At 69.3% G+C, this 21,204-nt stretch overlaps 6 protein-coding genes across 6 annotated transcripts; 3 read left to right on the forward strand and 3 right to left on the reverse strand.

The window, feature by feature from the left end:
- Window positions 1–1,291: 1,291 nt before the first annotated feature.
- LHC17 (putative plastid light harvesting protein) lies at window positions 1,292–1,962 on the reverse strand (the record flags this gene model as incomplete). The annotated part of the gene is made up of 1 exon (XM_009037065.1): window positions 1,292–1,962. One exon carries the CDS (start codon window positions 1,957–1,959, stop codon window positions 1,333–1,335), a length of 627 nt encoding a protein of 208 aa, XP_009035313.1.
- AURANDRAFT_71119 (hypothetical protein) lies at window positions 1,954–4,282 on the forward strand (the record flags this gene model as incomplete). The annotated part of the gene is made up of 3 exons (XM_009036594.1): window positions 1,954–2,295; window positions 2,549–2,954; window positions 3,623–4,282. The coding sequence occupies 3 exons, from the start codon at window positions 1,958–1,960 to the stop codon at window positions 4,238–4,240; spliced, it is 1,362 nt and encodes a 453-aa protein (XP_009034842.1).
- A 245-nt stretch (window positions 4,283–4,527) lies between these two features.
- Window positions 4,528–6,036, forward strand: AURANDRAFT_62497 (hypothetical protein; the record flags this gene model as incomplete). The annotated part of the gene is made up of 1 exon (XM_009036595.1): window positions 4,528–6,036. The coding sequence occupies one exon, from the start codon at window positions 4,528–4,530 to the stop codon at window positions 6,034–6,036; it is 1,509 nt and encodes a 502-aa protein (XP_009034843.1).
- Window positions 6,037–7,016: 980 nt separating this feature from the next.
- On the forward strand, window positions 7,017–8,666 carry AURANDRAFT_62498 (hypothetical protein; the record flags this gene model as incomplete). Its single annotated transcript, XM_009036596.1, has 1 exon — window positions 7,017–8,666. The coding sequence occupies one exon, from the start codon at window positions 7,017–7,019 to the stop codon at window positions 8,664–8,666; it is 1,650 nt and encodes a 549-aa protein (XP_009034844.1).
- A 40-nt stretch (window positions 8,667–8,706) lies between these two features.
- On the reverse strand, window positions 8,707–9,618 carry AURANDRAFT_22824 (hypothetical protein; the record flags this gene model as incomplete). Its single annotated transcript, XM_009037064.1, has 1 exon — window positions 8,707–9,618. One exon carries the CDS (start codon window positions 9,616–9,618, stop codon window positions 8,707–8,709), a length of 912 nt encoding a protein of 303 aa, XP_009035312.1.
- A 2,650-nt stretch (window positions 9,619–12,268) lies between these two features.
- Window positions 12,269–20,179, reverse strand: AURANDRAFT_62499 (hypothetical protein; the record flags this gene model as incomplete). The annotated part of the gene is made up of 4 exons (XM_009037063.1): window positions 12,269–15,484; window positions 17,008–17,124; window positions 17,324–18,489; window positions 19,132–20,179. 4 exons carry the CDS (start codon window positions 20,177–20,179, stop codon window positions 12,269–12,271), a joined length of 5,547 nt encoding a protein of 1,848 aa, XP_009035311.1.
- Between the last annotated feature and the right edge of the window lie 1,025 nt (window positions 20,180–21,204).

A 21,204-nucleotide genomic window follows, 5' to 3' on the forward strand; every position in this document is an offset into this window, starting at 1 on the left:
ATGCCGTCCGCGAGCGCGGGAGGCGCGGGCGGCGCCGGCGGCGTCGCGTCGCCGTCGACGCCTTCCTCCGGCTCCTCGGCGCCGCGGACGCGCGGCTCCGCCGCGGGCAGGGCCGCCTCCTCGTCGGCGAGGCGCTGCGCTCGGAGCCGCGCCGCCCGCCGCTCGCGCTCGACGCGCTCCGTCTGCTCCGCGCGGTCGTCGCCGAAGCCCCGGAGCGCGTCCGTGCGCTGGCGCTCCGCGTCCTGCTTCCGCGCCAACGCCAACGCCCGGTGCTTCTTCTCCGTCGCGTCGCGCGTCGCCCGCGCGACGGCGCGGTCGCGCAAGCCGCGCTCGCGCGCGTCGTCCATGGCCTTCTCCGTCGCCGTCCGCGCGTCCGCCGCGGCCGGGTCGACGCGGGGCGTCGCCGCGAGCGCCGCGCGCGGCGCGAGGCCCGCGGCGGCGAGCGTTTGATCCAGCAGCGCGTCGGTGTCGAACTTCACCGGCGGCCGCGTCGTGGCCAGCACGTAGGGGCCGCCCCTGGGCGCGTACGCGTCGACGTACTTGCCGGCGTCGCGCACGGTCTCGCCCGCGCGGAACGCCGCGCGCATCGTCGCGCCGCTCGGGAGCGTGATCTTCAGCTCCGCGGCCCTGATCAGCGGGGTCGCGGCGAAGGCGCGGCACCAGTCGGCGCACGCGCCGAGGAACGCCGCCTCGCCGGGTCGTCGTGCGAGCTCGACCTTGGGCTCGATCTCGGCCGTCGTCTTGAAGCCGACGTGGCCGAGGAGCTCGCGGCCGCCGGGCCGCGCCAAGATGCGCGTGCTCAGCGCCTTGGACGCGGCGCGCAGCGACCGGTATTTGTGCTCCTCGGGAGACGCGGCGATGTTCTCGACGATCTTCGCCACGAGGTCCAGGCAGTCCGCCAGGTCTTTCTGCTGGTTCAGCGCGAGCGTGCGCACGACGCGCTCGTCCTCGCGCCACACCGGCGCGTCGTCTGGCTGCACCGGCGCGTCGTCTGGCTGGAGCGCGCTCATGCTCTCTGTGGTGGTCGACTTCTCCGCAGTGGCAATTTGCGTCGGCGCGAAGGGCGCTGCGCGCGCACGCCTCCGAGCCGCCCTCTCGAGGCCTTGATGAACTCGAGCAACCGGCGCGCAGGTCCTTCCGCAGCGCGCCCTCAAGTTGCTGCGACGAGTCGCCGTCCCTACGCGCTGCTGGAAAACCGCGCCCCGCGGGACGCACGCAGGACTCTCTCTCTCTCGCAGTCGCCTCATCCGGCAGCGCGACCTAAGCGCCACAGCACAGCCAACGAGAAACGTCCAGGGACCCGTCGTTAGGCGGCGCGCGACGGCGGGGCGCCTAGAAGGGCACGACCTTGGTGGTCATGAGCTGGGTGACGGGCCCGAGGCCCGTGAGCTGGTCCGTGACGAGCATGCCCATGATGCCCATCATGGCGAGGCGGCCGTTCTTGAGCTCGCTCTTGAGCTTGTCGGCCTTCTCCGCGGGGTCGCTGTAGCGGCGGAAGAAGACGCCGCCGACGTCGCCCGGGGCCTTGGCCGGGTCCTGCTTGAAGACCGTCGTCTCCATGACGCCGATGAAGAAGATCATCTGCACCCAGCCGGCGATGGGCACGCTGTTGGGGTTGCCGTGCGTCGCCGCGAGCCCGGTCGGCACGTTCTCGAACTTGATGCCCTCGGACGGGCTCAGCACGCCGGGGAGCGTGAGCTTGAGGTCGTTGTAGAGGTAGCCCACCGTCGCGAGCATCGCGACGCGGCCGTGCTTGATCTCCACGCATCGCCACCGGTAGAGCCGGTCCGTGTCCTTCGACAGGCCCAGCGGGTCCCAGAGCCCCGCCGTCTCGATGTCGGCGCCGATGTAGTCCTCGATGCCAGCGGCGTGCAGCTGCGGCGCCGGCGCCGACGGCGCGACGCCGAGGAAGGCGGCCGCCGTGGCCAGGATCGTGGACGCGATAATAAGCTTGACCATGTTGACTAAAAACCAGGCCCGATCCGGGTCAAGGAGCCGGTGTTTGCCCTCAGCCCATTTGTGGGTGCAGCAGCCCATCTTGCTCACGCCAGCCAATCTCGTCCTCCATCGACCGCCGCCGCATCCTTTCGCCATGGCGTGTACCGCGTGCTGCTTCTGCTTCTCCGGCGACCCCCTCGGGGAGGACGACTTCCAGGGCAAGCGCGGCGGCCAGTACGGCAAGTTCGCGAACCACCGGGAAAAGTTCCAGATTTCCATGGGCGACGCGCCCATCAAGAACTGCTTCCCCTGCTGCCTCGCCGCGTTGCCCTGCACGTTCGTCTGCGCGGCGCCCGCGTCCGACGCCTCGAGCGCCCCGTGGAATTTTTGGCCAAAAAAGTTCGCGGAGACGCGCGACGTCGCCGCCGAAAACGAAACGCGCGTCTTTTCCCCCCAGGCATGCAGCACCACATGCGCTACAAGGTCCTGAACCACATCGCGCCCGGCAGCGGCTGGGACAACTACGTCTGCTGCCAGGGCTACACGGGGCCGCGCGGCTCCGCGCCTCGAGCGACGGGCCGTCCCGCCGCGAGAACGGCGCCGTCCGCAGGTGCTGCTGCTTCCACCCCGGCGCGTGCTGCGAGAAGGACATCCCGCGGACGTGCATGTGCATCGAGGCCTGCTGCTGCGCGGGCCTCGCCGTCTCCTCGACGCGCTTCGTCATGATGGAGCAGTACCACTTCATGGCGGACGAGTGCGACAACCGGCTGATCCGCTTCAACAACTGCATCCAGGTCCTGTCCTGCATCTGCCACGTGCTGGCCATCTTCAAGCCCCAGTTCCGGGACCTCGCGCAGATCATCGACCTCATCGCCGACATCGTCTTCTTCTCGACGGCCGGGTGCATGACCGCGCAGGTCGACTACGAGATCAACTACAGGGAGTCGCTCGGCGAGTCCCAGGGCCTCCCGGGCGGGCCCGTGGGCAGCCCCATCAACGCCATGCCCCAGGCCACCGTCGTCGGCGTCGCCCAGCCCGCGGGCATGGACCGCTAGGCGCCGGCCGGCGCCGCGGCGCGGCCCAAAAGGGGCCCGCGCCGCCCTCCCCTCCCCCTCCCTCCCTTTCCCGCCGCCTCTCCATTTAGTGCGCTTGGAGGCCTCGGCGCGCCGAGGCGCCCGTCCGGGACCGGGAGCCGTGCGGAGGCCTGCAGCCACTGAGGTGAGCGAGTTTTCGCCGCAAGCGCCTCGGTCATTTCTGCGCGCGCGGAGCGTGAGTCGTCGGTGATGAACGCCGTCTGTTGTGCGCGTCGGCGTCCCGCGACGTCTTTGTGCGCAGAGGGGGGCGAGCGAGGGCCCGGGGCCGAGCGAAGAAGAAGGCGAGAGCATCATAGAAGAGGAGGATGTTTCGATCGATCATTCCTCGAAGAAGAATCGCGATGTCGGGGGGCACCCACGGGGGGTGACACGCGCCCGGAGCGACGTGTTCCTCGACGGCGTCGCCGCGAGATGAAGGAGTCGGGACCACGCGCGCGTCGCGCGAAGACGTCGCGACCGCGAACGACGCGCGTCTCGACCGCCTTCGACGCGCAGGCTGCTTCTCCGGCGAGCCGCTCGGCGAGGACGAGCTGTCGACGAAGCGCGGCGCGACGTTCGCGCGCTTCGCCGGGAACCGCGACAAGTTCCAGACGTCCATGGGGGACGCCTGCTGCAAGGCGCCGGGCTGCTGCCTCCTCGGCGGCTGCCCGCTGTCGTTCCTCTGCACGCAGGTCCACATGCGCTACAAGGTGCTCAACCACGTCGCGCCCGGCAGCGGCTGGGACCACTACGTCTGCTGCCAGGGCTACACGGGCAGCTGCTGCTGCTTCCACCCCGGCGCGTGCTGCGAGAAAGAGATGCCGCGGACCTGCATGTTCGTGGAAGCGTGCTGCTGCGCGGGTCTGGCGGTCTCCTCGACGCGCTTCGTGCTCATGGACCAGTACAAGCTCGTGCCCGACGAGTGCGACAACCGGCTGATCCGCTTCAACAACTGCATGCAGGTCCTGTCGTGCATCTGCCACTTCGCGGCGATCTTCGACCGCAACCTGCGGGACCTCGCGCAGATCATCGACCTCATCGCCGACATCGTCTTCTTCTCGACGGCCGGGTGCATGACCGCGCAGGTCGACTACGAGATCAACTACAGGGAGTCGCTCGGGTCCGCGGGGGCACTCCCGGGCGCGCCGCCGGTCGCCGTCGCGTCGCCCATCGCGGCGGAGCCGTACCAGGTCGGCGCGCCGGCGGAGCCGGAGACCATGGACCGGTGAGCGAAGGGACGTGGGGGCTGTTCATAAGTGATGACGACTCCCGTCGATTCGAGAGAGCTCCTTCGAGACGCGTGCACGTGCGCGTAAGCGTCGCGGCGCCAGTGATAATGAATCTCGCGCCGCCGGCCCGTCTTGGATTATTAATTAATTATTAATTATTCCTATGGGTGCACCTAGATGTACGTTGATCACCACACTGCGCGGCGCGCCGAGGCCGCTCGAGCTCGCGATCTCGAGTCGGTTCGCGGAATTGCCTCGGCCCCGCCGCACCGATGACACTGCCAAAAATGCGGCTCGTCCTCGCGACGGTCTGCATCGTCGCGACGGCGGAGGATCGCGCGTTGCCGCACGTCGTCGCCGGCCACTACGACCGCACCTGGGAGCCCGACGAGACGACGTCGCTCGGCGAGCTGCGGTCCATCTCGCGCGCCGAGGCCTGGGCCGGCGTCCTCGTCGCGGCGCTCGACGACACGGGCGACGACCCCTGCGCGTCCGGCGCCGCGGGCGACGACGAGGCGCGCATCGCGCTGCGGTCCGCGCAGCGGCAGCGCGCCGCGCGGTTCATGCGCATCGCCGTCGCGCGGCGGTCGACGTGGGACGGCCCGTGGCTGTCGCCGGGCGCCGCGGGCCGCGCGTGCGGCGCCGTGCTCCTGGAGCCGCGCGACGACTGGGCGGCGCTCCAGCGCGACGGCGCGCTCCGGTCCACGCGCGTCCACACCTACGGCGACGGCCGCCACGCGCGGGGCCAGCTCGCGCGGCTCGCCATGGACAGCGTCCGCGTGGACCGCTTCACGTTCCAGAACGACCTCGACTACACGATCAAGCTCCACTGGTTCGACATCGGCATGGAGGAGGGCGTCGACGCGAACCGGAGCCCCTACGGCGAGGTCGCGGAGGTCCGCCCGGGCGCCGACGCGACGATCGGGACCTCCGTGGGCCACGTCTTCGCGGTCTCCGACGCCGACGGCCACTTCATCTCCAAGGTGACGGTGCGGGGCCACGGCGACGGCGTCGTCTTGGATGCGGCGCACCTCGCGACGGAGGCGACGGCCTGCTCCGCGGCCGACGCGCCGCACGACCCGCACGCCGCGCGGATGCAGGCCCTGGAGCTCGAGCGCCTCGAGGCGCTCGGCGGCGCCGCGGGCCTCGACGCGCGCGTGCGCTTCGCCGTGCTCGAGCACGTCTACGATCTGGCCATGGAGAAGCGGAAGGCGCTGTCGGACGTGCAGATCGCCGTGACGCCGAACGTGACGGCCGACGGCTTCAAGCTGATCAAGACGCCGCCGCACGTCTACGACAAGGTCATCCAGTTCTACAACGCGTCCCACGACCGCATCCGGCGGCCCGAGGCCGACGGCGGGCCCCTCTACAACCAGCGCCGCATCCAGACGTGGCACACGCCGCTCGAGGGCCGGCTCAAGGCCTACGTCTTCGACGAGCTCAAGCGCCTCATGGAGGACTGGGCGCCGACGACGGTGCCCCTCAAGGGCACGTCGGCCTACGGCGTGCGCACCTACGAGCGCGGCGCGTACCTCCACCTCCACGTCGACACCGCGAACACGCACGTCGTGAGCGGCATCATGAACGTCGCGCAGGCCGGCGTCGACGAGCCCTGGCCTCTGGAGATCCTCGACCACGCGGGCAAGCTCCACGCCGTCAACATGGAGCCCGGCGACTTCCTCCTCTACGAGTCCGCGCGGCTCCTCCACGGCCGGCCGCGGCCCTTCCGCGGCGACTCCTACGCGAACATCTTCGTCCACTACATGCCCGAGCACGACTGGAGCGTCGACTTCTAGCGCGCGCGGCGTCTAAACAAATTCGCCATGCACGGGCTTCGAGCCCTCCCTCGTGTCTATCTGCTTATTTCTTTTTCTTGCCCTTCTTCTTGCCCTTCTTCTTCTTCTCCTTCGCGGGCGGCTTCATGGCCCAGGCGGGGACGAACTTCATGCGGTCCTTGAGGTAGGACGCGTCGACCTTGCGGAAGAGCGTCTGGCCCGCGTTCTTCACGCGGTGGTAGAGGCCGTGCTTGCCCCAGCCCGCGGCGATGGCGTCCTGGACCTTGGGCTGCTTCACGACGGTGAGGTGGAGGTAGAGCGTCTCGAGGGACTTGTTCGTCGCGACGAGGGCGACGAGGACCTGGAGCGCCTCCTCGCTCAGGCGGCAGTAGCGGAGCGACAGCGTCTCGATCGAGCACTTGGGCTTCTGGTCGCGCATGGCGCGGTCGAGGGCGCGGATGGACTCGACGTTGTTGACCTCGCCGTCCAGGTTCACCCACTTGGGCGCGAGGCCGCCGCGGCCGCCGCGCATGCGCTCGATGAGGAGCCGCAGGCTCGAGCTCAGCTTGGCGAGGTTCTCCGGCTCCGCTTCGGGCACGACCTTATACTTGGAGACGCGCTCCGGCTCGCGGGACGTCATCATGAGCATCATGGCGCCTCGGCGCCGCCGCACGACGCGCCGGGCGCCGACGCAGCCCCGTTGCGGCCGCACCCGTCGCGCCAACGACGCAAGGTGGTGCAGCAAGTTACTTCGTTTGCCTCAAGGAGTTTCGTTTCAGGGTATCTATCGTCAAAAAGACATAACTCGATCGGCCTCCTCTCGTGGCCGGGACGCGCTGCCGTCGTCCGCCGGCATTCTCGGGCCGCGGGCGCCGGGTCGCGCGGCGGCCGGGCGGGCGCCGCCGCCGACCGTCGCGGAAACAGCCGGCGTCCCAGCGTAACGGGCGAGGCGCCGCCGGGCAGCCCGCACCCCGGCTCCCGCCGAGCTTTTCTGCGGCGCCATGGCGGCGGCGATCCACGCAATCAAGGCCAAGGAGGCGCGGCAGCACCACAAGGTCGAGCGGCGCGAGGAGCGGCGCGCGGAGAACCTGCGGGAGAAGACCTACCGGATGGCGGCGTCGCCGACGGGTACGCCGGAGCAGCCGTTCCGGACGCCGGACGCGTCGCGGGCCCACGGCGCCGAGGCCGAGGAGGCCGGCGCGACGTCCCACGCGCCCGGCCAGGTGGTCGGCGTCGGCAAGGTCCAGCCCTTCGACCCGGGCGCGCCGCGGCCCTGGAGCGCGTACGACGACCCGTACGACGAGAGCAAGCGGGGGCCGAGCGGCTTCTGGCGCTACAAGGAGCCGCTGCGCATCATCTACAACGACATGCGCGTCCAGGTCTTCGTCGCCATCCTCATCATCGCCAACTTCGTCACGTCCATCGTCGAGAAGCAGCTCTGGCCGTCCGAGGACCCGACGGTGCCCGGCGGCCGCGACTACTACCGGAACTTTCGGGTCTGCGAGTGGTTCTTCAACGTGACGTTTACGGTCGAGCTGAGCGCGAACATGTACTGCCACTGGTACAAGGAGTTCTGGGGGTCGGGCTGGAACGTCTTCGACTTCATCACCGTCGCGGTGTCGTGGCTCTTCGAGCTGAACCTGCCGCTGCCCGGGCCGCTCCGCCTCATGCGCATGGTGCGGGCGCTGCGCGTCTTCCGCCTCTTCAAGCGCGTCAAGTCGCTGCGGAAGATTTTGGAGAGCCTCGCGCGCGCCGTGCCGGGCGTGATGAACGCGTTTCTGATCATGTTCATCGTGATGTGCATCTACGCGATTTTGGCCGTGGACTTCTTTCGGGACTTCGGGCGCGACGGCGAGATGGAATTCGAGTGGTGCCACACGAAGATCAAGGGCGACCGGCGCCACTACCCCGAGTTCAACGTCGACACGGGCCTCTGGGAGACGGCGACGCTGACGGGCTGCCCGCCGTACTACACGTCGCGCAACGAGGAGTTCGGCCACGAGTACTTTGGCAACTTCTTCAAGGCGCTCTACACCATGTTCCAGGTGCTGACGGGCGACTCGTGGTCCGAGGCCATCGGGCGGCCGCTCATCATGAACTACGGGCCGATCGGCACGGGCGTCTACTTCGTGTCCTTCTACCTGCTCCACGCCGTCGTGCTCATCAACGTCGTCGTCGCCGTGCTGCTGGAGAAGATGGTCGAGGAGGAGAACGACGACGACGCCGAGGACTCGGAGGACGAGGAGGAGAAGGACCGCGAGCCCGAAAGGCTCACGTTCCAGTCCATCCGCAAGTCGCTGCTGGCGAACCCCGTCGCCGACGCGGCGGCGGCGGCGCGCGAGAAGTACCGCAAGACGCAGGAGAAGATCGCGCGCCTCAAGTCCGAGGGCCGGGACCCGGCCGAGGCCGACAAGCCGCCGCCGAAGCCGAAGCCGGCGGCGGGCAAGTCGTCGGCGGGCGGCCGCACCGCGCGCATCCCCGCGGTGCTCCAGACGGAGATCTACAGCCTGAAGACGGAGCTCGTCGAGATCAAGGCCACGCAGCGGTCCATCCTCGCCGCCCTCGAGGAGCTCGCCGGGAAGCACGTCGCCGCGCCCGCGATGCTCGCGCCCCTCGTCCGCGTCCCCGGCCAGTTCCCGCAGCAGCCGTGACCGCGAGATGCGCCCCCTGTAATTTAATTAATGTCGTACCTCACGGCGGCGCGAAGCGCACCGTCGCCCGCTTCGCGGGTTTCGTCTCCGCCTGCTTGCCGACGAGCGCGGGCGCCGCGGGCTTCGACGAGAACGGCTTCAGGGGCTTCGAGGGCGGCGGTTTCGAGGGCGGCGGCTTCGGCGGCGGCGCGGCCTGCTTCGGCGCGCGGAGCTCGCGCCTGAAGATGCGGAGGAGGTCCGCGCCGTCCCTCCACTCCGCGACGGCCGCGTCGAGCGTCACGGGGTCCGTGACGTTCAACGCGAGCTTCCGGAGCTTCTTCGCGAGCGGGTAGTTGGCGCGGGCGCAGACGACGTCGTCCTCGACGAGGCGCGTCGCCGGGCAGTAGTCGCCGCTGCCGTCCCCGACGTAGATGATGCGCCGCGGCCGGCACTCCGCGACCCAGCGGTCCAGCACGGCGCCCTTGCACAGATTCGGCGGGCACCTGCGGCAGCCATGGGGCGCCTCGTCGACGGGGTGGAAGGGCGCGACGCGCAGCACCTCCGCGCCGTCGCCCGCGTCCTCGTACGTCGCGGCGTTCGTGCACACGGCCGAGAACGCGCCCCGCAGCGACCGCGCCTCCAGGATCTTGTCGATGTAGACCTCGTTGGCGTCGGAGAGGATGCGCTGCTCGCAGCCCGCGGCGGCGGCGAGGCGCACGCAGGCGACGTTCTCGTCCGCGAAGGGGATCGAAGCGAGGCGGCGCTCGAGCGCGCCGCGCGTCACTTTTTCCCGCGTCCCCAGGAGCGTGAGCAGGTGGTCCATGAGCGCGGTCCACTGGCCGCGGCCGAAGCGGTCCGGCTCCGTCTGCTGGAGTTTCTTGAGATCCGTCAAGAGCGTCGGCGCGAGCTGCTCGAGGATCCAGGTGTCGCTGTTCTCGTTAATCAAGGACCAGTCGAAGTCCCACACGACCATCGTCGGGCCCTCCTGCGTCCGCGCGCTTTCGAACTGCTTCGACGCGCCGGCGCAGCGCGACAGCCAGGACATCGCTTCGAAGGAAAGGGCTGCCCGGTATTCACTGCTGGGACATAGGGCAGCGCATTACAACGGTGTTCAACTATTCTTTATTTACCCAGCTGCCCACCCCGGTATTATGTCTGGCTTTTCGCGTCGCGGCGCCCGGGGCGAGAGACGGCGGGACGAGGAGGAGCGCCCGGCGCTGCCAACAGAGCCAGCAGTCTTCGTTCACGAACTAGGAGACGATGAAAAAGGCCACGAATTTAAAACCGAGGCGAACGCTGTCGAATGGGCCATGGTTGCTCCGAGTGACGGAAAGCGCTGTCTGCAACCATTCCCTACGGTGGAGATCGTCGAAGTGAAAGACGGGGAGGAGACGGGCGCTACTTTTGCGAGCTTCTATGGTTCGCATACTTGGACTGAACTCATGCCTGACATGAGTCCCGGCTGCGGCTACGGTCCGTCGATACGAACGACCCCCCAGTACGGTCTCGCGCCAGGGCAACAACTGAACGTGTACACGGGTTCGGGAAAGCACGTCCTCAAAGGCGCGAAGGGATTCATGGCATTCAGCTACGGTGGCGGGAACAGCGATGAAGGCTTCAAGTTTGACGAGTATAAGTGCGAGGTTTGCGGTCGCAGCGGAGCAGATCTCGATGAGGAACGAAAAGCGTTCTTCATACGCCCGTGCTGCCACGACTGCAACACCTGGCCCTGCTTCGAATGTACCATGGACGGTAAGGCCCCGCTGGAGTGCAAAGCCTGCGGCGAGGAAAGCGTCTCGGTGACCTTGTACCAGTTTGACGGCAGCAACGACAACGACGACGAAGATGGCAGCGGTAGCGATGACAAGGAGGACGACGAAGATGGCAGCGGTAGCGAGGACAAGGAGGACGGCGACAGCGACGACGACGAGGATAGCAGCGATGAACAAAAGGACACGGACCAGGACATGGAGGCCGCGGAGACGGGAACGGACGACAATCTCGGGACCATCGTCGACCATCTTGCGGCGCAGGATCTCACGTCGCCCGACGGCGAAGAGCGCCCGGCGCCGCCGCTCAACTCCGGGCTGAAGCAGATCCACGACCTCGAGACGGCAAAGGTGGTAATCAAGCAGGAGCGCGACGCCGCGGCGGAAGATCGAGACGACGAGGCCGACGAACGGCGGATCGCGCACACCTTCATCGAACGCCAGAAAGACGAAATGGGACGCCAGAAAGACGCACTGGCGGAGCAGCGCAAGACCACCGAGGACCAGCGCAAGACCATCGAGGAGCAGAGCCAGCGCATCCGCCAGCTCGAGGACCGCGTCCGGGAGCTCGAGGCCGAGCAGCGCGGAGCCCCGTCCACGCTCCGGGCCTCGCCGAAGAAGAAGACGCGGAGTCGCCGCTGATCGTTCGACGGCCATGCGCGAGTCGCCCTGTGAGAGTCCCGGCGAATAGCTAAGCTTGCCGAGATTTGGAGCGCGGCTGGGTGACAATGTGGCTGCTAACTTTGTTGCTTTGCCTCTTGTTGCAGAGATGTTGCAGCGACCAATGGCGGCATGGTAGCAAATTTGCAGCGCGCAGCTCGCTGACATTGCACGATGCGCGCCTGCGCAGTCGCGCTGGCCGCGCTCCTCGTCGACGCCTGCGTCGCGACGCGCAGGAACGCGAGCCATTGCGGCGCCACGCGCCGCGTCGTCGTGCTCAAGGACGGCCGGTCCGGGTCGACGCTCTTCGCGCAGCTGCTCGCGAAGACGCGCGGCAACGGCACGAGCATCGACTTCCAGGAGGAGCTCATCACGAAGAAGACGGCGGAGACGATGTCGCTGGCGCGCAAGGTCCGGCTCATGGCCGGCGCGCTCGCGACGACCTCGAAGGACCGGTGCCCCGACGTGCTCGGCTTCAGCCTCTGCCCGAGCCTCCACGACGGCACGGCCCAGCGCGACGTCGCCGCGGCCCTGCGGACCCTGCTCGGAAACTTCCCGGGGACGCGGCTCGTCGTCTTCTCGCGGTCGAACCTCTTCCGCACGGCGCTCGCGTCGCACGGCGTGAAGAAGCACAGGAAGAAGCCCGACTGCGCCGCGGGCGACGTGCTGGCCACGACCTTCCCCGCGGCCAACTTCGCCTGCGAGCTGCCCCACGTCGTCGCCTTCCGCGCGAACCTCTACCGGACCGCGCGGCGCGTCGGCGCGCCCTTTCGCGGCGTGCTCTTCGAGGAATTGCTCGCGGACGCGCCCGCGACGATGCGCGGCGTCGGCGCCTGGCTCGGCGTGCCCGGGCGCGTCGCCGACGCCCTCGCCGCCCACGCCGCGGAGGAGCTGCCCGCCGGGCGCGGCGGGCCGCCCGCGGCGCATGTCGACTGCGCGGAGGAGACGGTCGACCGCTCGGGCCTCGTGCTCGCGGACGCGCGCGCGATCCTCGCCGCCCTCGACGCCTTCCGCCGGCGCGCCGCCGCCCAGGGCGCGGCCGGGAGCGCCTGCCTGGCGTCCATGGCCCGCGCGGCCAACGACGAGGCGTTCCCGCTCGTCGTCAACTACACCGCGACGCCCGCGGACGTCGCGACGCCGTGCGCCAAGGTGGATCCGACCTACGCGTGCGTGAGCGAGCGCCCGCCATGAAGCTTAGAAGTACATGTGCCCCTTGTCCGTGGGCGCGTCGTTGCGGCGGACGCCGACGTAGGGGTAGAGGCAGTCGCCCGCGCTGCTCGGCGGGAAGACGAAGGGGAAGCCCTCGCCCGCGTCCGGCGCGACGGGCACGCAGACGCCGAGCTCGAAGGAGCGGATCTCCAGCGCGCCGGCGGCGTCGCACGCGTCCGCGTTCTCGGGATCGTTCGCGGAGCGGCGCCGGCCCCAGGCCGCCGCGGAGAGGTTCGCGGACGTGAGGAGCGCGCGGCGGACCGCGCCGCGGCCGTCGTGGAGCACGTAGAGCATGAGGTGCGGGTTCCAGACGAACTTGTTCCCGCGCGCGCGCTCGTCGCGCGGCGCCTTGAGGCACGCGAGCGAGCTTTGGGAGCGGAGCCTGTCGATGAGCCGCGTCTCGTCCGACGCGTTCACTTGGCCGACGTCGGGTGCTCGCCGCTTGACGTCGATGAGCTCGCTGTCGTTGCGCTCGGGCCAAAACAAGGCCATGGCGCCGCCGTTCGGCGCCAGGGCCCCACGGAGCCGCCGCAGCCGCTCGCCGCCCGCCGGGCCCCCGAAGCCGCCAAAGGAGTGGCAGACGACGGCGACGTCGAGCTTCTCGCCGCCCGCGGCCTCGGCGAAGGCCGCGCGGACGCCGTCCTCGCCGAGCGCCGCGTCGCGGGCGTGGACGCCCGGCACCGACGACACGAGGCGCACGTCGGCGTCGTCGGCCGCCGCGAAGTCCGCGCGCGCGCAGGCCGCGAAGAGCGCCTCGCAGCGCTCGAGCGCGCGCTCGCGGTCCTTGTCGTGCTTCGTCGGCGTCCGGGAGTCGACGAGGGCCCGCGCGTGGTGGAGCAGCGCGTCGCGGAAGGCCGACGGCCGCGGGTCGCTCTTCTCCTCGAAGTCGGCCCACCAGAGGCCCACGAGCTGGCGGCTCGGCGCGCTGCTGTACGTGACGGCGGCGCAGTTGCCCGACGAAACCACGAGGCGCACGACGCCCCGGGCGCCGTCGTCGTCCGTGGACCGGAACCTCAGTAGAAAGAACTTCTGGTGCGCCTGGCCCATGCCGAGCTTCGTGTCCGCCAAGAGCCCGTACTGGACGCCGAGCTCCGGCTTCCGCCGCGCTTTGCAGACGCTGTCGAGGCTGTCGGACGTGATGACCCGCGCAGCCTCGAACTTCTTGCCCGTCGTCGTGGAAAAGGCCGGCTTCGCGCCCGCGGCGAGCCACTTGGACTGGCCGCGGTGCGCGCGCTGGCTCGCGACCTCGTCGCCGTCGCTCGCGTCGCCGCCTCGCTCGTCGTAGACGCCGCCCGCGCCGGACCACTGGACCGTGACGTAGGACTCGCAGTACTCCATCGCCGCGCCGTCGTCGTCGTCGTGTTTGCCACCCGCGCCGTCGGCGCAGGCGCAGCGCTGGAGCATGGTGTGCGCGAAGATGCCGTCGAGCTGCTCGCCCGACGCGACGAGCGCGTTGTCGAGCGTGAAGCCCTTCGGCGCCGCGAGCGCGTCGGCCAGGGCGCCCGCGCCGACCTCGCCGCGGCCGTGCATCGCGCCGGTCCGGGGCGTGTAGCGGATCTCGTCCAGGCTCGGCTGTTGCTTCGGCGCCGCCGTCGACGTGCGCTCGTCGACGGGCGGCGCGGCGGGCGCGGCGGGCGCGCCGTCGAGCGTCGCGATCCACGCCAAATACTCGTCCTCGTAGAGGATCTTCACGGCCGGGTATTTTCTTTTCTCGTAGGGCTTCCGCGCTTTCTTCGCGGCGATCTTCGCGGCCTGTTCGTCGAAGCTCCGCTGCTCGGCCGCCTCTTTCTTGCCGCGCTTCTCGTTCTCCTTGAGCGCATTGCGGTACTTGGACGACGTCGTCGGCGACTCGCCCTTGCCGTCGCGGTGGCCGCCCTCGCCCTTCTCGCCGCGGCCCACGACGAGGACCGTCGTCGAGCTCGTGACGCCGTCGCGGCATATGCCGCCGAAGCGCGCCGTGAGCTCGCGGATGTGGCCCTGCGTGTCCGGCCGGTTGCGGCCGATGGTCTCGAAGACGCCCGTGAAGCAGACCTTGTGGCCCGCGAGGCAGTTCTCCGCCGCCTCGATGGAGCGCGCGCCGCCGCCGTGCCTCCAGACCTCGTCGGCGAGCTTGCGGAACGCCGACGCGTGCGCGAAGGCGCCGCTGCCCGCGACGACGGCCTCGGCGAGCGAGAGCGTGCCCGCGGCCGCGCGCCGCGCCAGGACCTCGACGTCCGGCGCGTGCGTGCGCTGCTCGTCGTTGTAGAGGCCGCTCCGCCCCCGCGCCTCGGCCGCGAGGAACGCGAGGCCCAGGGCCTTCGTCCGGAGCTCCGCGGCCTGGGCCTCCATGGCGGCGAGGTCGTAGTCGCCGGGGCGGCGCATGGTCTCGGCGAGCTGCGCGTCCAGGTCGAGGCCCGTCGCCTCCCAGAGCTCGCGGACGCCCGGCGGCGCGCGCGCGCGCGCCGCCGCCAGCGCCGCGGGGTCCACGTCCTCCGGCTGCTCCGACGCGTCCTCCGGCGCCTCCGGGTGCTCGTTCCCCGGCGCTTCCGGCTGCTCCTCCGACGCCGCGGCCTCCGGCTGCTCCTCCGACGCCGCGGCCTCCGAGGCCGCGGCCTCCGACGTCGCGGCCTCCGGCTGCTCCTCCGACGCCGCGGCCTCCGACGCCGCGGCCTCCGACGCCGCGGCCTCCGGCTGCTCCTCCGACGCCGCTGCCGCCGACGGCGCGGCCTCCGACGCCGCGGCCTCCGGCTGCTCCTCCGACGCCGCGGCCTCCGACGTCGCGGCGGCGTGTTCCGTCGTGGCGTCGCCGTCGCTCTCCGCGTCGCTCCCCGCGTCGCTCCCCGGGCCCGCCGCGACGAAGGCGTCGAAGGCCTCGAAGGAGATGCCGTCCGTCGAGGCCTCGTCCTCCTCCGCCGGCGACGGCAGCGACGACGGCTGCGTGACCTCCCGCGGCGCCGACTCCTCCGAGCCGTCGCCGTCCGCCGCCCAGGGCTCGTCGTCGTCCGACGAGTCCTGGTCGTTCCACTGGAGCTCGTCGTCGTCGTCGTCGGAGGCCGGTTCCGCGCGCGACGGCGCCGGTTCCGCGCGCGGCGGCGCGGCCCGAGCCGGCGCCGCCGCGCGCGGCAGGTACACGCGCGCATCCAGCAGGACGTCGACCAGGTCGCCCTTCTCGCGGCAGCCGTCGGTGACGACGCCGCGGTCCTTGGCCAGGGCCTTGAGGCCCTTGATGCCCAGCGCGGAGAGCTCGTCGCGCGTCGCCGCCGAGCCGGCGCCTTGCGCTTGCGCGGCGGCGGCGGCGCCGGCTTCTCGTCCGACAGGCGATTCGTCTTCACGCGCTGCCGGCGCGGCGGCAGCGGCGCCTGTTCCGTGGCACCCTTGCCATTAAAATCTTGAAGGTCCTTGATCGCGCGCTTCATCGCGACGCTCGCGCGTTTGAACAGGGAGAAGTCAGCTACAAAGGGAGAAGCCGACAGGTCAGGCGTCCATGCCCGCCCTGAGGAGATCCTCAGGTCAGTTTTGAACTGATTGTTGCCGTCAAGAAAATCGGCAGCCGCGGATCCTCGCGATGGTGCTCCTGTTCCGCGCCTGGTGCGCCGTCTCCGTCGTCGCGTCCGTGTCGGCGAAGAAGAAGAAGAAGGCGGCGACGCGGACGGCCTTCAAGGACAAGCACGACCCGTCGCGCCAGGCCGAGGATCCCAACGCCGCCGAGGAGAACGAGTACACGCGGACGTGCAGCGAGTGCTTCAAGATGGCGCAGCACGCGTCCCGGGCGCTCAAGTTCAACCTCGAGCACGGCCAGGAGCCGACGCGCGACGGCTGGCTCGGCGTGCTCCGCGCGGGCTGCGGCTACGAGGAGTCGAACCTGTGCAACCGCGTGCTGCTCCCGACCTACGGGGGCCGCGTCGCCGACGAGCTCGCGGAGATCTACGAGGCGGCGGACGGCGACCACCGCGACAGCGCGACGGACTTCCCGGCGCTGTCCGACGCGCTCTGCGGCGGCGACTCCATCACGGGCGCGTGCCCGCCCGGGTTCCACGCGCACCCCAAACCGCCCAAGCCCGAGCCGGGCTCGTGGGAGGCGCGCGGCGAGGACTTCCGGGACAAGGTCCAGCTGTCCTTCTGGAACGACTGCTCCCTGGGCGCCGTCGAGCTCCACCTCGTCGACCGCAGCGTCGTCGGGCGGGGCGACTGCGTCGCGTCGGAGACGGCCGGCGACCCCGCGCTCGTGAGAGTGGTGCGGCCGGGCGAGGACAAGCTCGTGACCCTCTTCAAAACCGTGCCGGACAGGCCCGAGAACGCGACGGGCGTCGTCAACACCATCGACAACACGCGGACGGCCGTCCGCGTGAAGCCCGCGGCCGCGCCGTGCGGCGACGGCCTCGACGTCATGGTCGACTTCGACGTGCTCCACGCCGTCTACCGCATCAAGACGAACCCGGAGTTCAACGGCTACCAGCCGCGCAACGAGACGAACGTGCCCCTCGTCGCGACGCGCATGGGCGCGTCCGAGACCGTCGCCGCCGCCGCGTCCGCCGCGAGCGCCGGCGAGCTCTAACAGTGTAGTGGATGTTGCACGGGCCGTCGCGTTGTTCCCGGGGTGAAATATGAGCGCCGGCTAATGTAGTGATGTGGCTTGCCGTCGCGGAAGGTTCCCGAGTGGCTTTGATATTATGGTCGCCGCGCGACCGCCGACGGCGGACGCCCGGCCCCCCTCCCTAGCCGGCCATGCGGCCGACGGCGCCGACCTGCGTCGACTCGAAGAGCTCCTGGACGTCCTTGAGCATCTTCTCCATGCCCGGGCGGAGCTTGCCCGTGATCTCGCGGTCCTCCTCGCGGTACGCGTTGACGATGCGCTGCTGGACCTGGGCAGCACAAGAGTGATTCAACGTCACTTCAACGTGAGTGTTCCGTGCGCGCGCGTTCCGAAAAAGCATTCGCGCTTCGAGACCGTTCCGAGAGATGATCGCTCGTCCAAAAATCAGCCGAAACGAGTGGAAAATGGCCGAGATCGGAGCCTTTGAAGTTGGGAATTTCGCTCTCTTGTGCTGCCCTGTGCTGGACCTTGCGGAGGTCGCTGTAGGCCTTCCACATGGAGTCCGTCACGCAGAGCTTCATGTTCGACTCGTACTCCTTGAGCTTGCCGTGGGCCATGGCGATGTCCTCGTGCCAGAACTTGGCCTCGCGCGGCGTGAACCAGTAGTTCGTCTCGTCGCAGACCTCGCCGAGCTTGAAGACGTTGCGCTCCTGGATGGCGTGGCGGAGCTTCTGGACCATCTTCTCGTTGGCCTCGATGCGCCGGTGGTGGCGCTTCGCGGCCTCCGCGCGCTCGGCCGTCGCGTTCTCGCCGCGGTTCGGCCGGTCGATGAGGTCCTCGTCCTTCATGGCGCGGTGGCGGTGGCGGCACCAGCCCATGAGCATGGCGCCCCGCGCCGTCGTCGGGTACTCGTCCACAAAGTCCCAGAAGGGGTTGAGGCGCCCCGCGGCCGCGTCCGCGGGCCGCTCGCGCTCGCTGAGCGGTTTTTGCGTCTTGCCCTCGAGGCCCGGGTAGACGGGGTTCAGGTCCTTCTTGAAGCGCTCGCGGCGCCGGTCGCGCTTCGGCGGCGCCACGGGGCCGCCGTCCTTGCCCTTGCGCTCCCGCGGCGGCGGGCCGCCCTTGACCAAATTGACGCTCGGGTCCTTGGGGCTCGGCACCCACTCGACCTCGGGCTCGTCGTTCCCGTCGTCGTCCGCGGGGTCCGGGCCGTCCATGGGCGGCATGGGCTTGCGCCCGAGCATGACGTCGAGGTACTTGCCGCAGTCGCTGTCCATGTGGAGCCCCAGGTCCTTCATCTTCACCTCGCGCTGGCAGTAGGGGCAGATCGTCGACTGCTCCGCGGCGGGGATGGGCTTGTAGTCCCAGGGGATGCACGTCTTCTTGTGGCGCCACCAGTCGTACTCCTGGCACTCGGGCCCGCAGTAGACGACCTTCTGGCACCGCCCGCAGCGGCTGTAGGAGTCCGCGGCGCCGCAGACGCCGCAGACCGTGTCCGGGTGGGCGTCGGCCGCGGCCTTCTCCTTGGGGACGGGCTTGTTGTTGCCCACGCCGGCGAAGAAGCCCGACGCGTACTTGACCTTGCGCTTCGGCTTCTCCTCCCCGGGGGCGGCCTCCACGAGCGACGCCATCGTGCGCTCAAGGGGGACTTTCTCTGGTCCTCGATCGTCGGAGAGTAATGGAGAGTCGGGGCAGCCTGGATGTTGTAGCTCAACAATTCGTGTTGCTGCCCCGGGCATGGCTGCCTAAAACCTGCGCAACAATGGTGCGCCTCATCTTCTTAGACGTGGACGGCGTCCTAGCGCTGTGGCGCTCTCAAGTCGCTGAAGGCAATGCGACTGCTCACGAGCTCGAAAAGGAGGGCCTCCTGTGCCTCGGAGAGAGCGCCGATGCCGCGCCGCCTCTGGAGCGCGCGTGCCTGGAACATCTGAGCTACGTCGTCCGAGAGGCCGGCGCGAGCGTCATTTTGTCGTCGACTTGGAGGGAGGATCCCGTGCTCGTCGGCTTCTTGAAAGCGCAGCTCGAGAAGGTCGGCGTCGCGGTCGACGGAGCGACGCCGATCCACCGGAATTCAGGTCGCGGACAGGAGGTCCTCGAATACCTCGACGGAAAAGACGTGGAGTCCTTCGTGATCATCGACGACGAATGGATGGAATCCTTCGAAAGCTGCGGTCTCGGAGACCGCGTCGTCCAAACGCTCATGATGAGCGACGACTACCTGCCCGGCGACGGCCCCATCCAACGATTCGACCCGGCCGCGGGGCTCACGCGCGAAAAGGCCGAGGCGTGCCTCGCGATCCTGCGTAAGCCTAGGTGACGTAGTTTAGCCATGCGATACTATTCCTCGTGTCCACGACGACGCCGACGCGCTCAAAGTCCCGCCGGAGCACGAGCGCGTCGTCGCCCGCGACGTAGTAGGAGCCTTTGGGAGCCCCGAGCGGTCGATCGTAGGCATCGAGCCAGATCCAGTCGCCGGCCCACGCGCCGTCGCCGAACTTGGAGTAGTTGCCCGCCGCTAAAAGAAACGCCGCGTACGAATACGTCGCGTTGTTCGCCGCACCGACGCCTCGATGAATCAGCACGACGTGGTCGTCGCCGAGCGCCGCCGCCTGTTTGACGAGGTCCGCGCACGTGGATTCCGGCGGCCCCATGCCCGGCCAGTTCTTGGATGTCCCGTCGGCGACGTCGCACCAGAATTCGAACATGACTCCTGCGACGCCTGTCGGCGGACACGCCGCGACGTCCGCCTGGCTGCCGCAGTTCGAAATCACGAGGCCGACCTCCGCCTGCAGCTCCGTCTGGGCCAGCGCGTAGGCGTCGCAGGACGCGTTGGAGATGAGCGGTTTCCCGCCGTTCGTCCTTTTTCTTGCGTTGCAGCCGTACTGGTATTGCGCGGCTCGGTCGACGAAGCAGCCGTCGAGCGCGCCCGTCGCGACGGCGTCGGCGCACTGCCGCTTCCAGGCGGCTCGCATCGACGCGTTCGCCTGGTCGAAGCACGCCATGTCGAGGCCCGACTTTTTGACACTCACGACCGCGCCGCGCGCGTCCTCGAGTCGCCAGTCGGCCGCGTTGGCCGCGAACTCTTCGTGCAGCGTCGCGAACTGCGGCCAGTCGAGCAGAAGATTCGTGTACATGAGCACGGGCGCATCCGTGACCGCCTTGAGCTGCTTCGCCGCCGCGACGATGCGCGCGACGACGTCTGGCCCGGTGCCGCCCTGGTTCTTTTCCAAGGTAATGAGGTCGAAGCGCTTCAATTCCACAAGCTCGCGCTCCGTGAGAGGCACGTCGTGGTAGTTCGTGTGGATGAACACGGGCGCGCGATCCCAGGTGTTTGGTGCTAGCGCGTGTGCGGTAGCGACAACGCCTAGCAGGAGGGGCAGCCCCATCGGAGAGCACAACACCTTCAAAAACCGGAGAGCACGTTATTGTGAAGGGCAATATGCATCAGGCTGGGCGACGCCGATTGGTTCTTTTTTGCGGGGCTGCCTTGACCATACTCGTCGCAGTAGATCGCAGAGTATGGGCGGCCCTCGCAAGTGTGCAATCGCTCTCGTCGTCCTCGTTGGACACGCGGCAGCGCAGAGCCCCGCCAATGGCATTGCCAAGTACACGATGGCGGTGTCGAACCCGTTGAAAGCCCTTGATTGGGTGCTCGACGAAGGCAAGTAGCCCGTGCAAGATTGCCGGACGCCCGGCAACGACAGCATCTGCAATGGCATCCAAGACTGCGGCTTGATCGGCCGCACGTCTCTCTGCCCGAACAAGGAGTGCGCGATCTCGCCGGGCCCGGGCGACGCGTTCATGTTCCCGCACATGATCAACGCGTCCGCTCGTCCCATCGGCGACGTCTCCGTCGAGGCCGTCGAGGCCGCGTTCGACGCCAAGTACGCGCACGCGCTCGCCGCGGGCGCCTACGACGCGTTCCTCGACTTCTCGTTGGTCGTGCACGCGTCGTCGCTCGACGCGTGGGCCGACGGCTCCGTGCTCCTCGAGTGGATCGACAACTCCAACAAAACTTGGTACTCGGCCATCGCGCATGTCCCGGGCACCCAGGTCCAGGTCGAGATCATCTCGCAGAAGAAGCCCGCGACGGGCGTTGTCCGGCGCGACCCGCTCATGCGCTACCCCGCGACGGGCAGCTGCGAGCACAACAAGTGCTCGGCCGACGACGACGGCGTCTGGACGCCCTTGGCGGTTTCGAAATCCGTCTCGGACCTCGACGGCCTCGTCGCGTTCTACGAAGCCGTGCTCGGCGCCGAGGTCGCGAGCTCGGACGACGCAGTCGAAAACGTGCGACTCAAGACGCTGTACTTCCCCAAGCAAGCGAACATGCAGGTGCGCCTCGTCGAGCGGACGGGCGACGACGCGACGTACGGCGATCTGACCGTCCAAGGCCTCGAGGCGCTCAAGA

Source organism: Aureococcus anophagefferens (genome assembly GCF_000186865.1).
Source record: "Aureococcus anophagefferens unplaced genomic scaffold AURANscaffold_5, whole genome shotgun sequence".
Taxonomy (NCBI): domain Eukaryota; class Pelagophyceae; order Pelagomonadales; family Pelagomonadaceae; genus Aureococcus; species Aureococcus anophagefferens.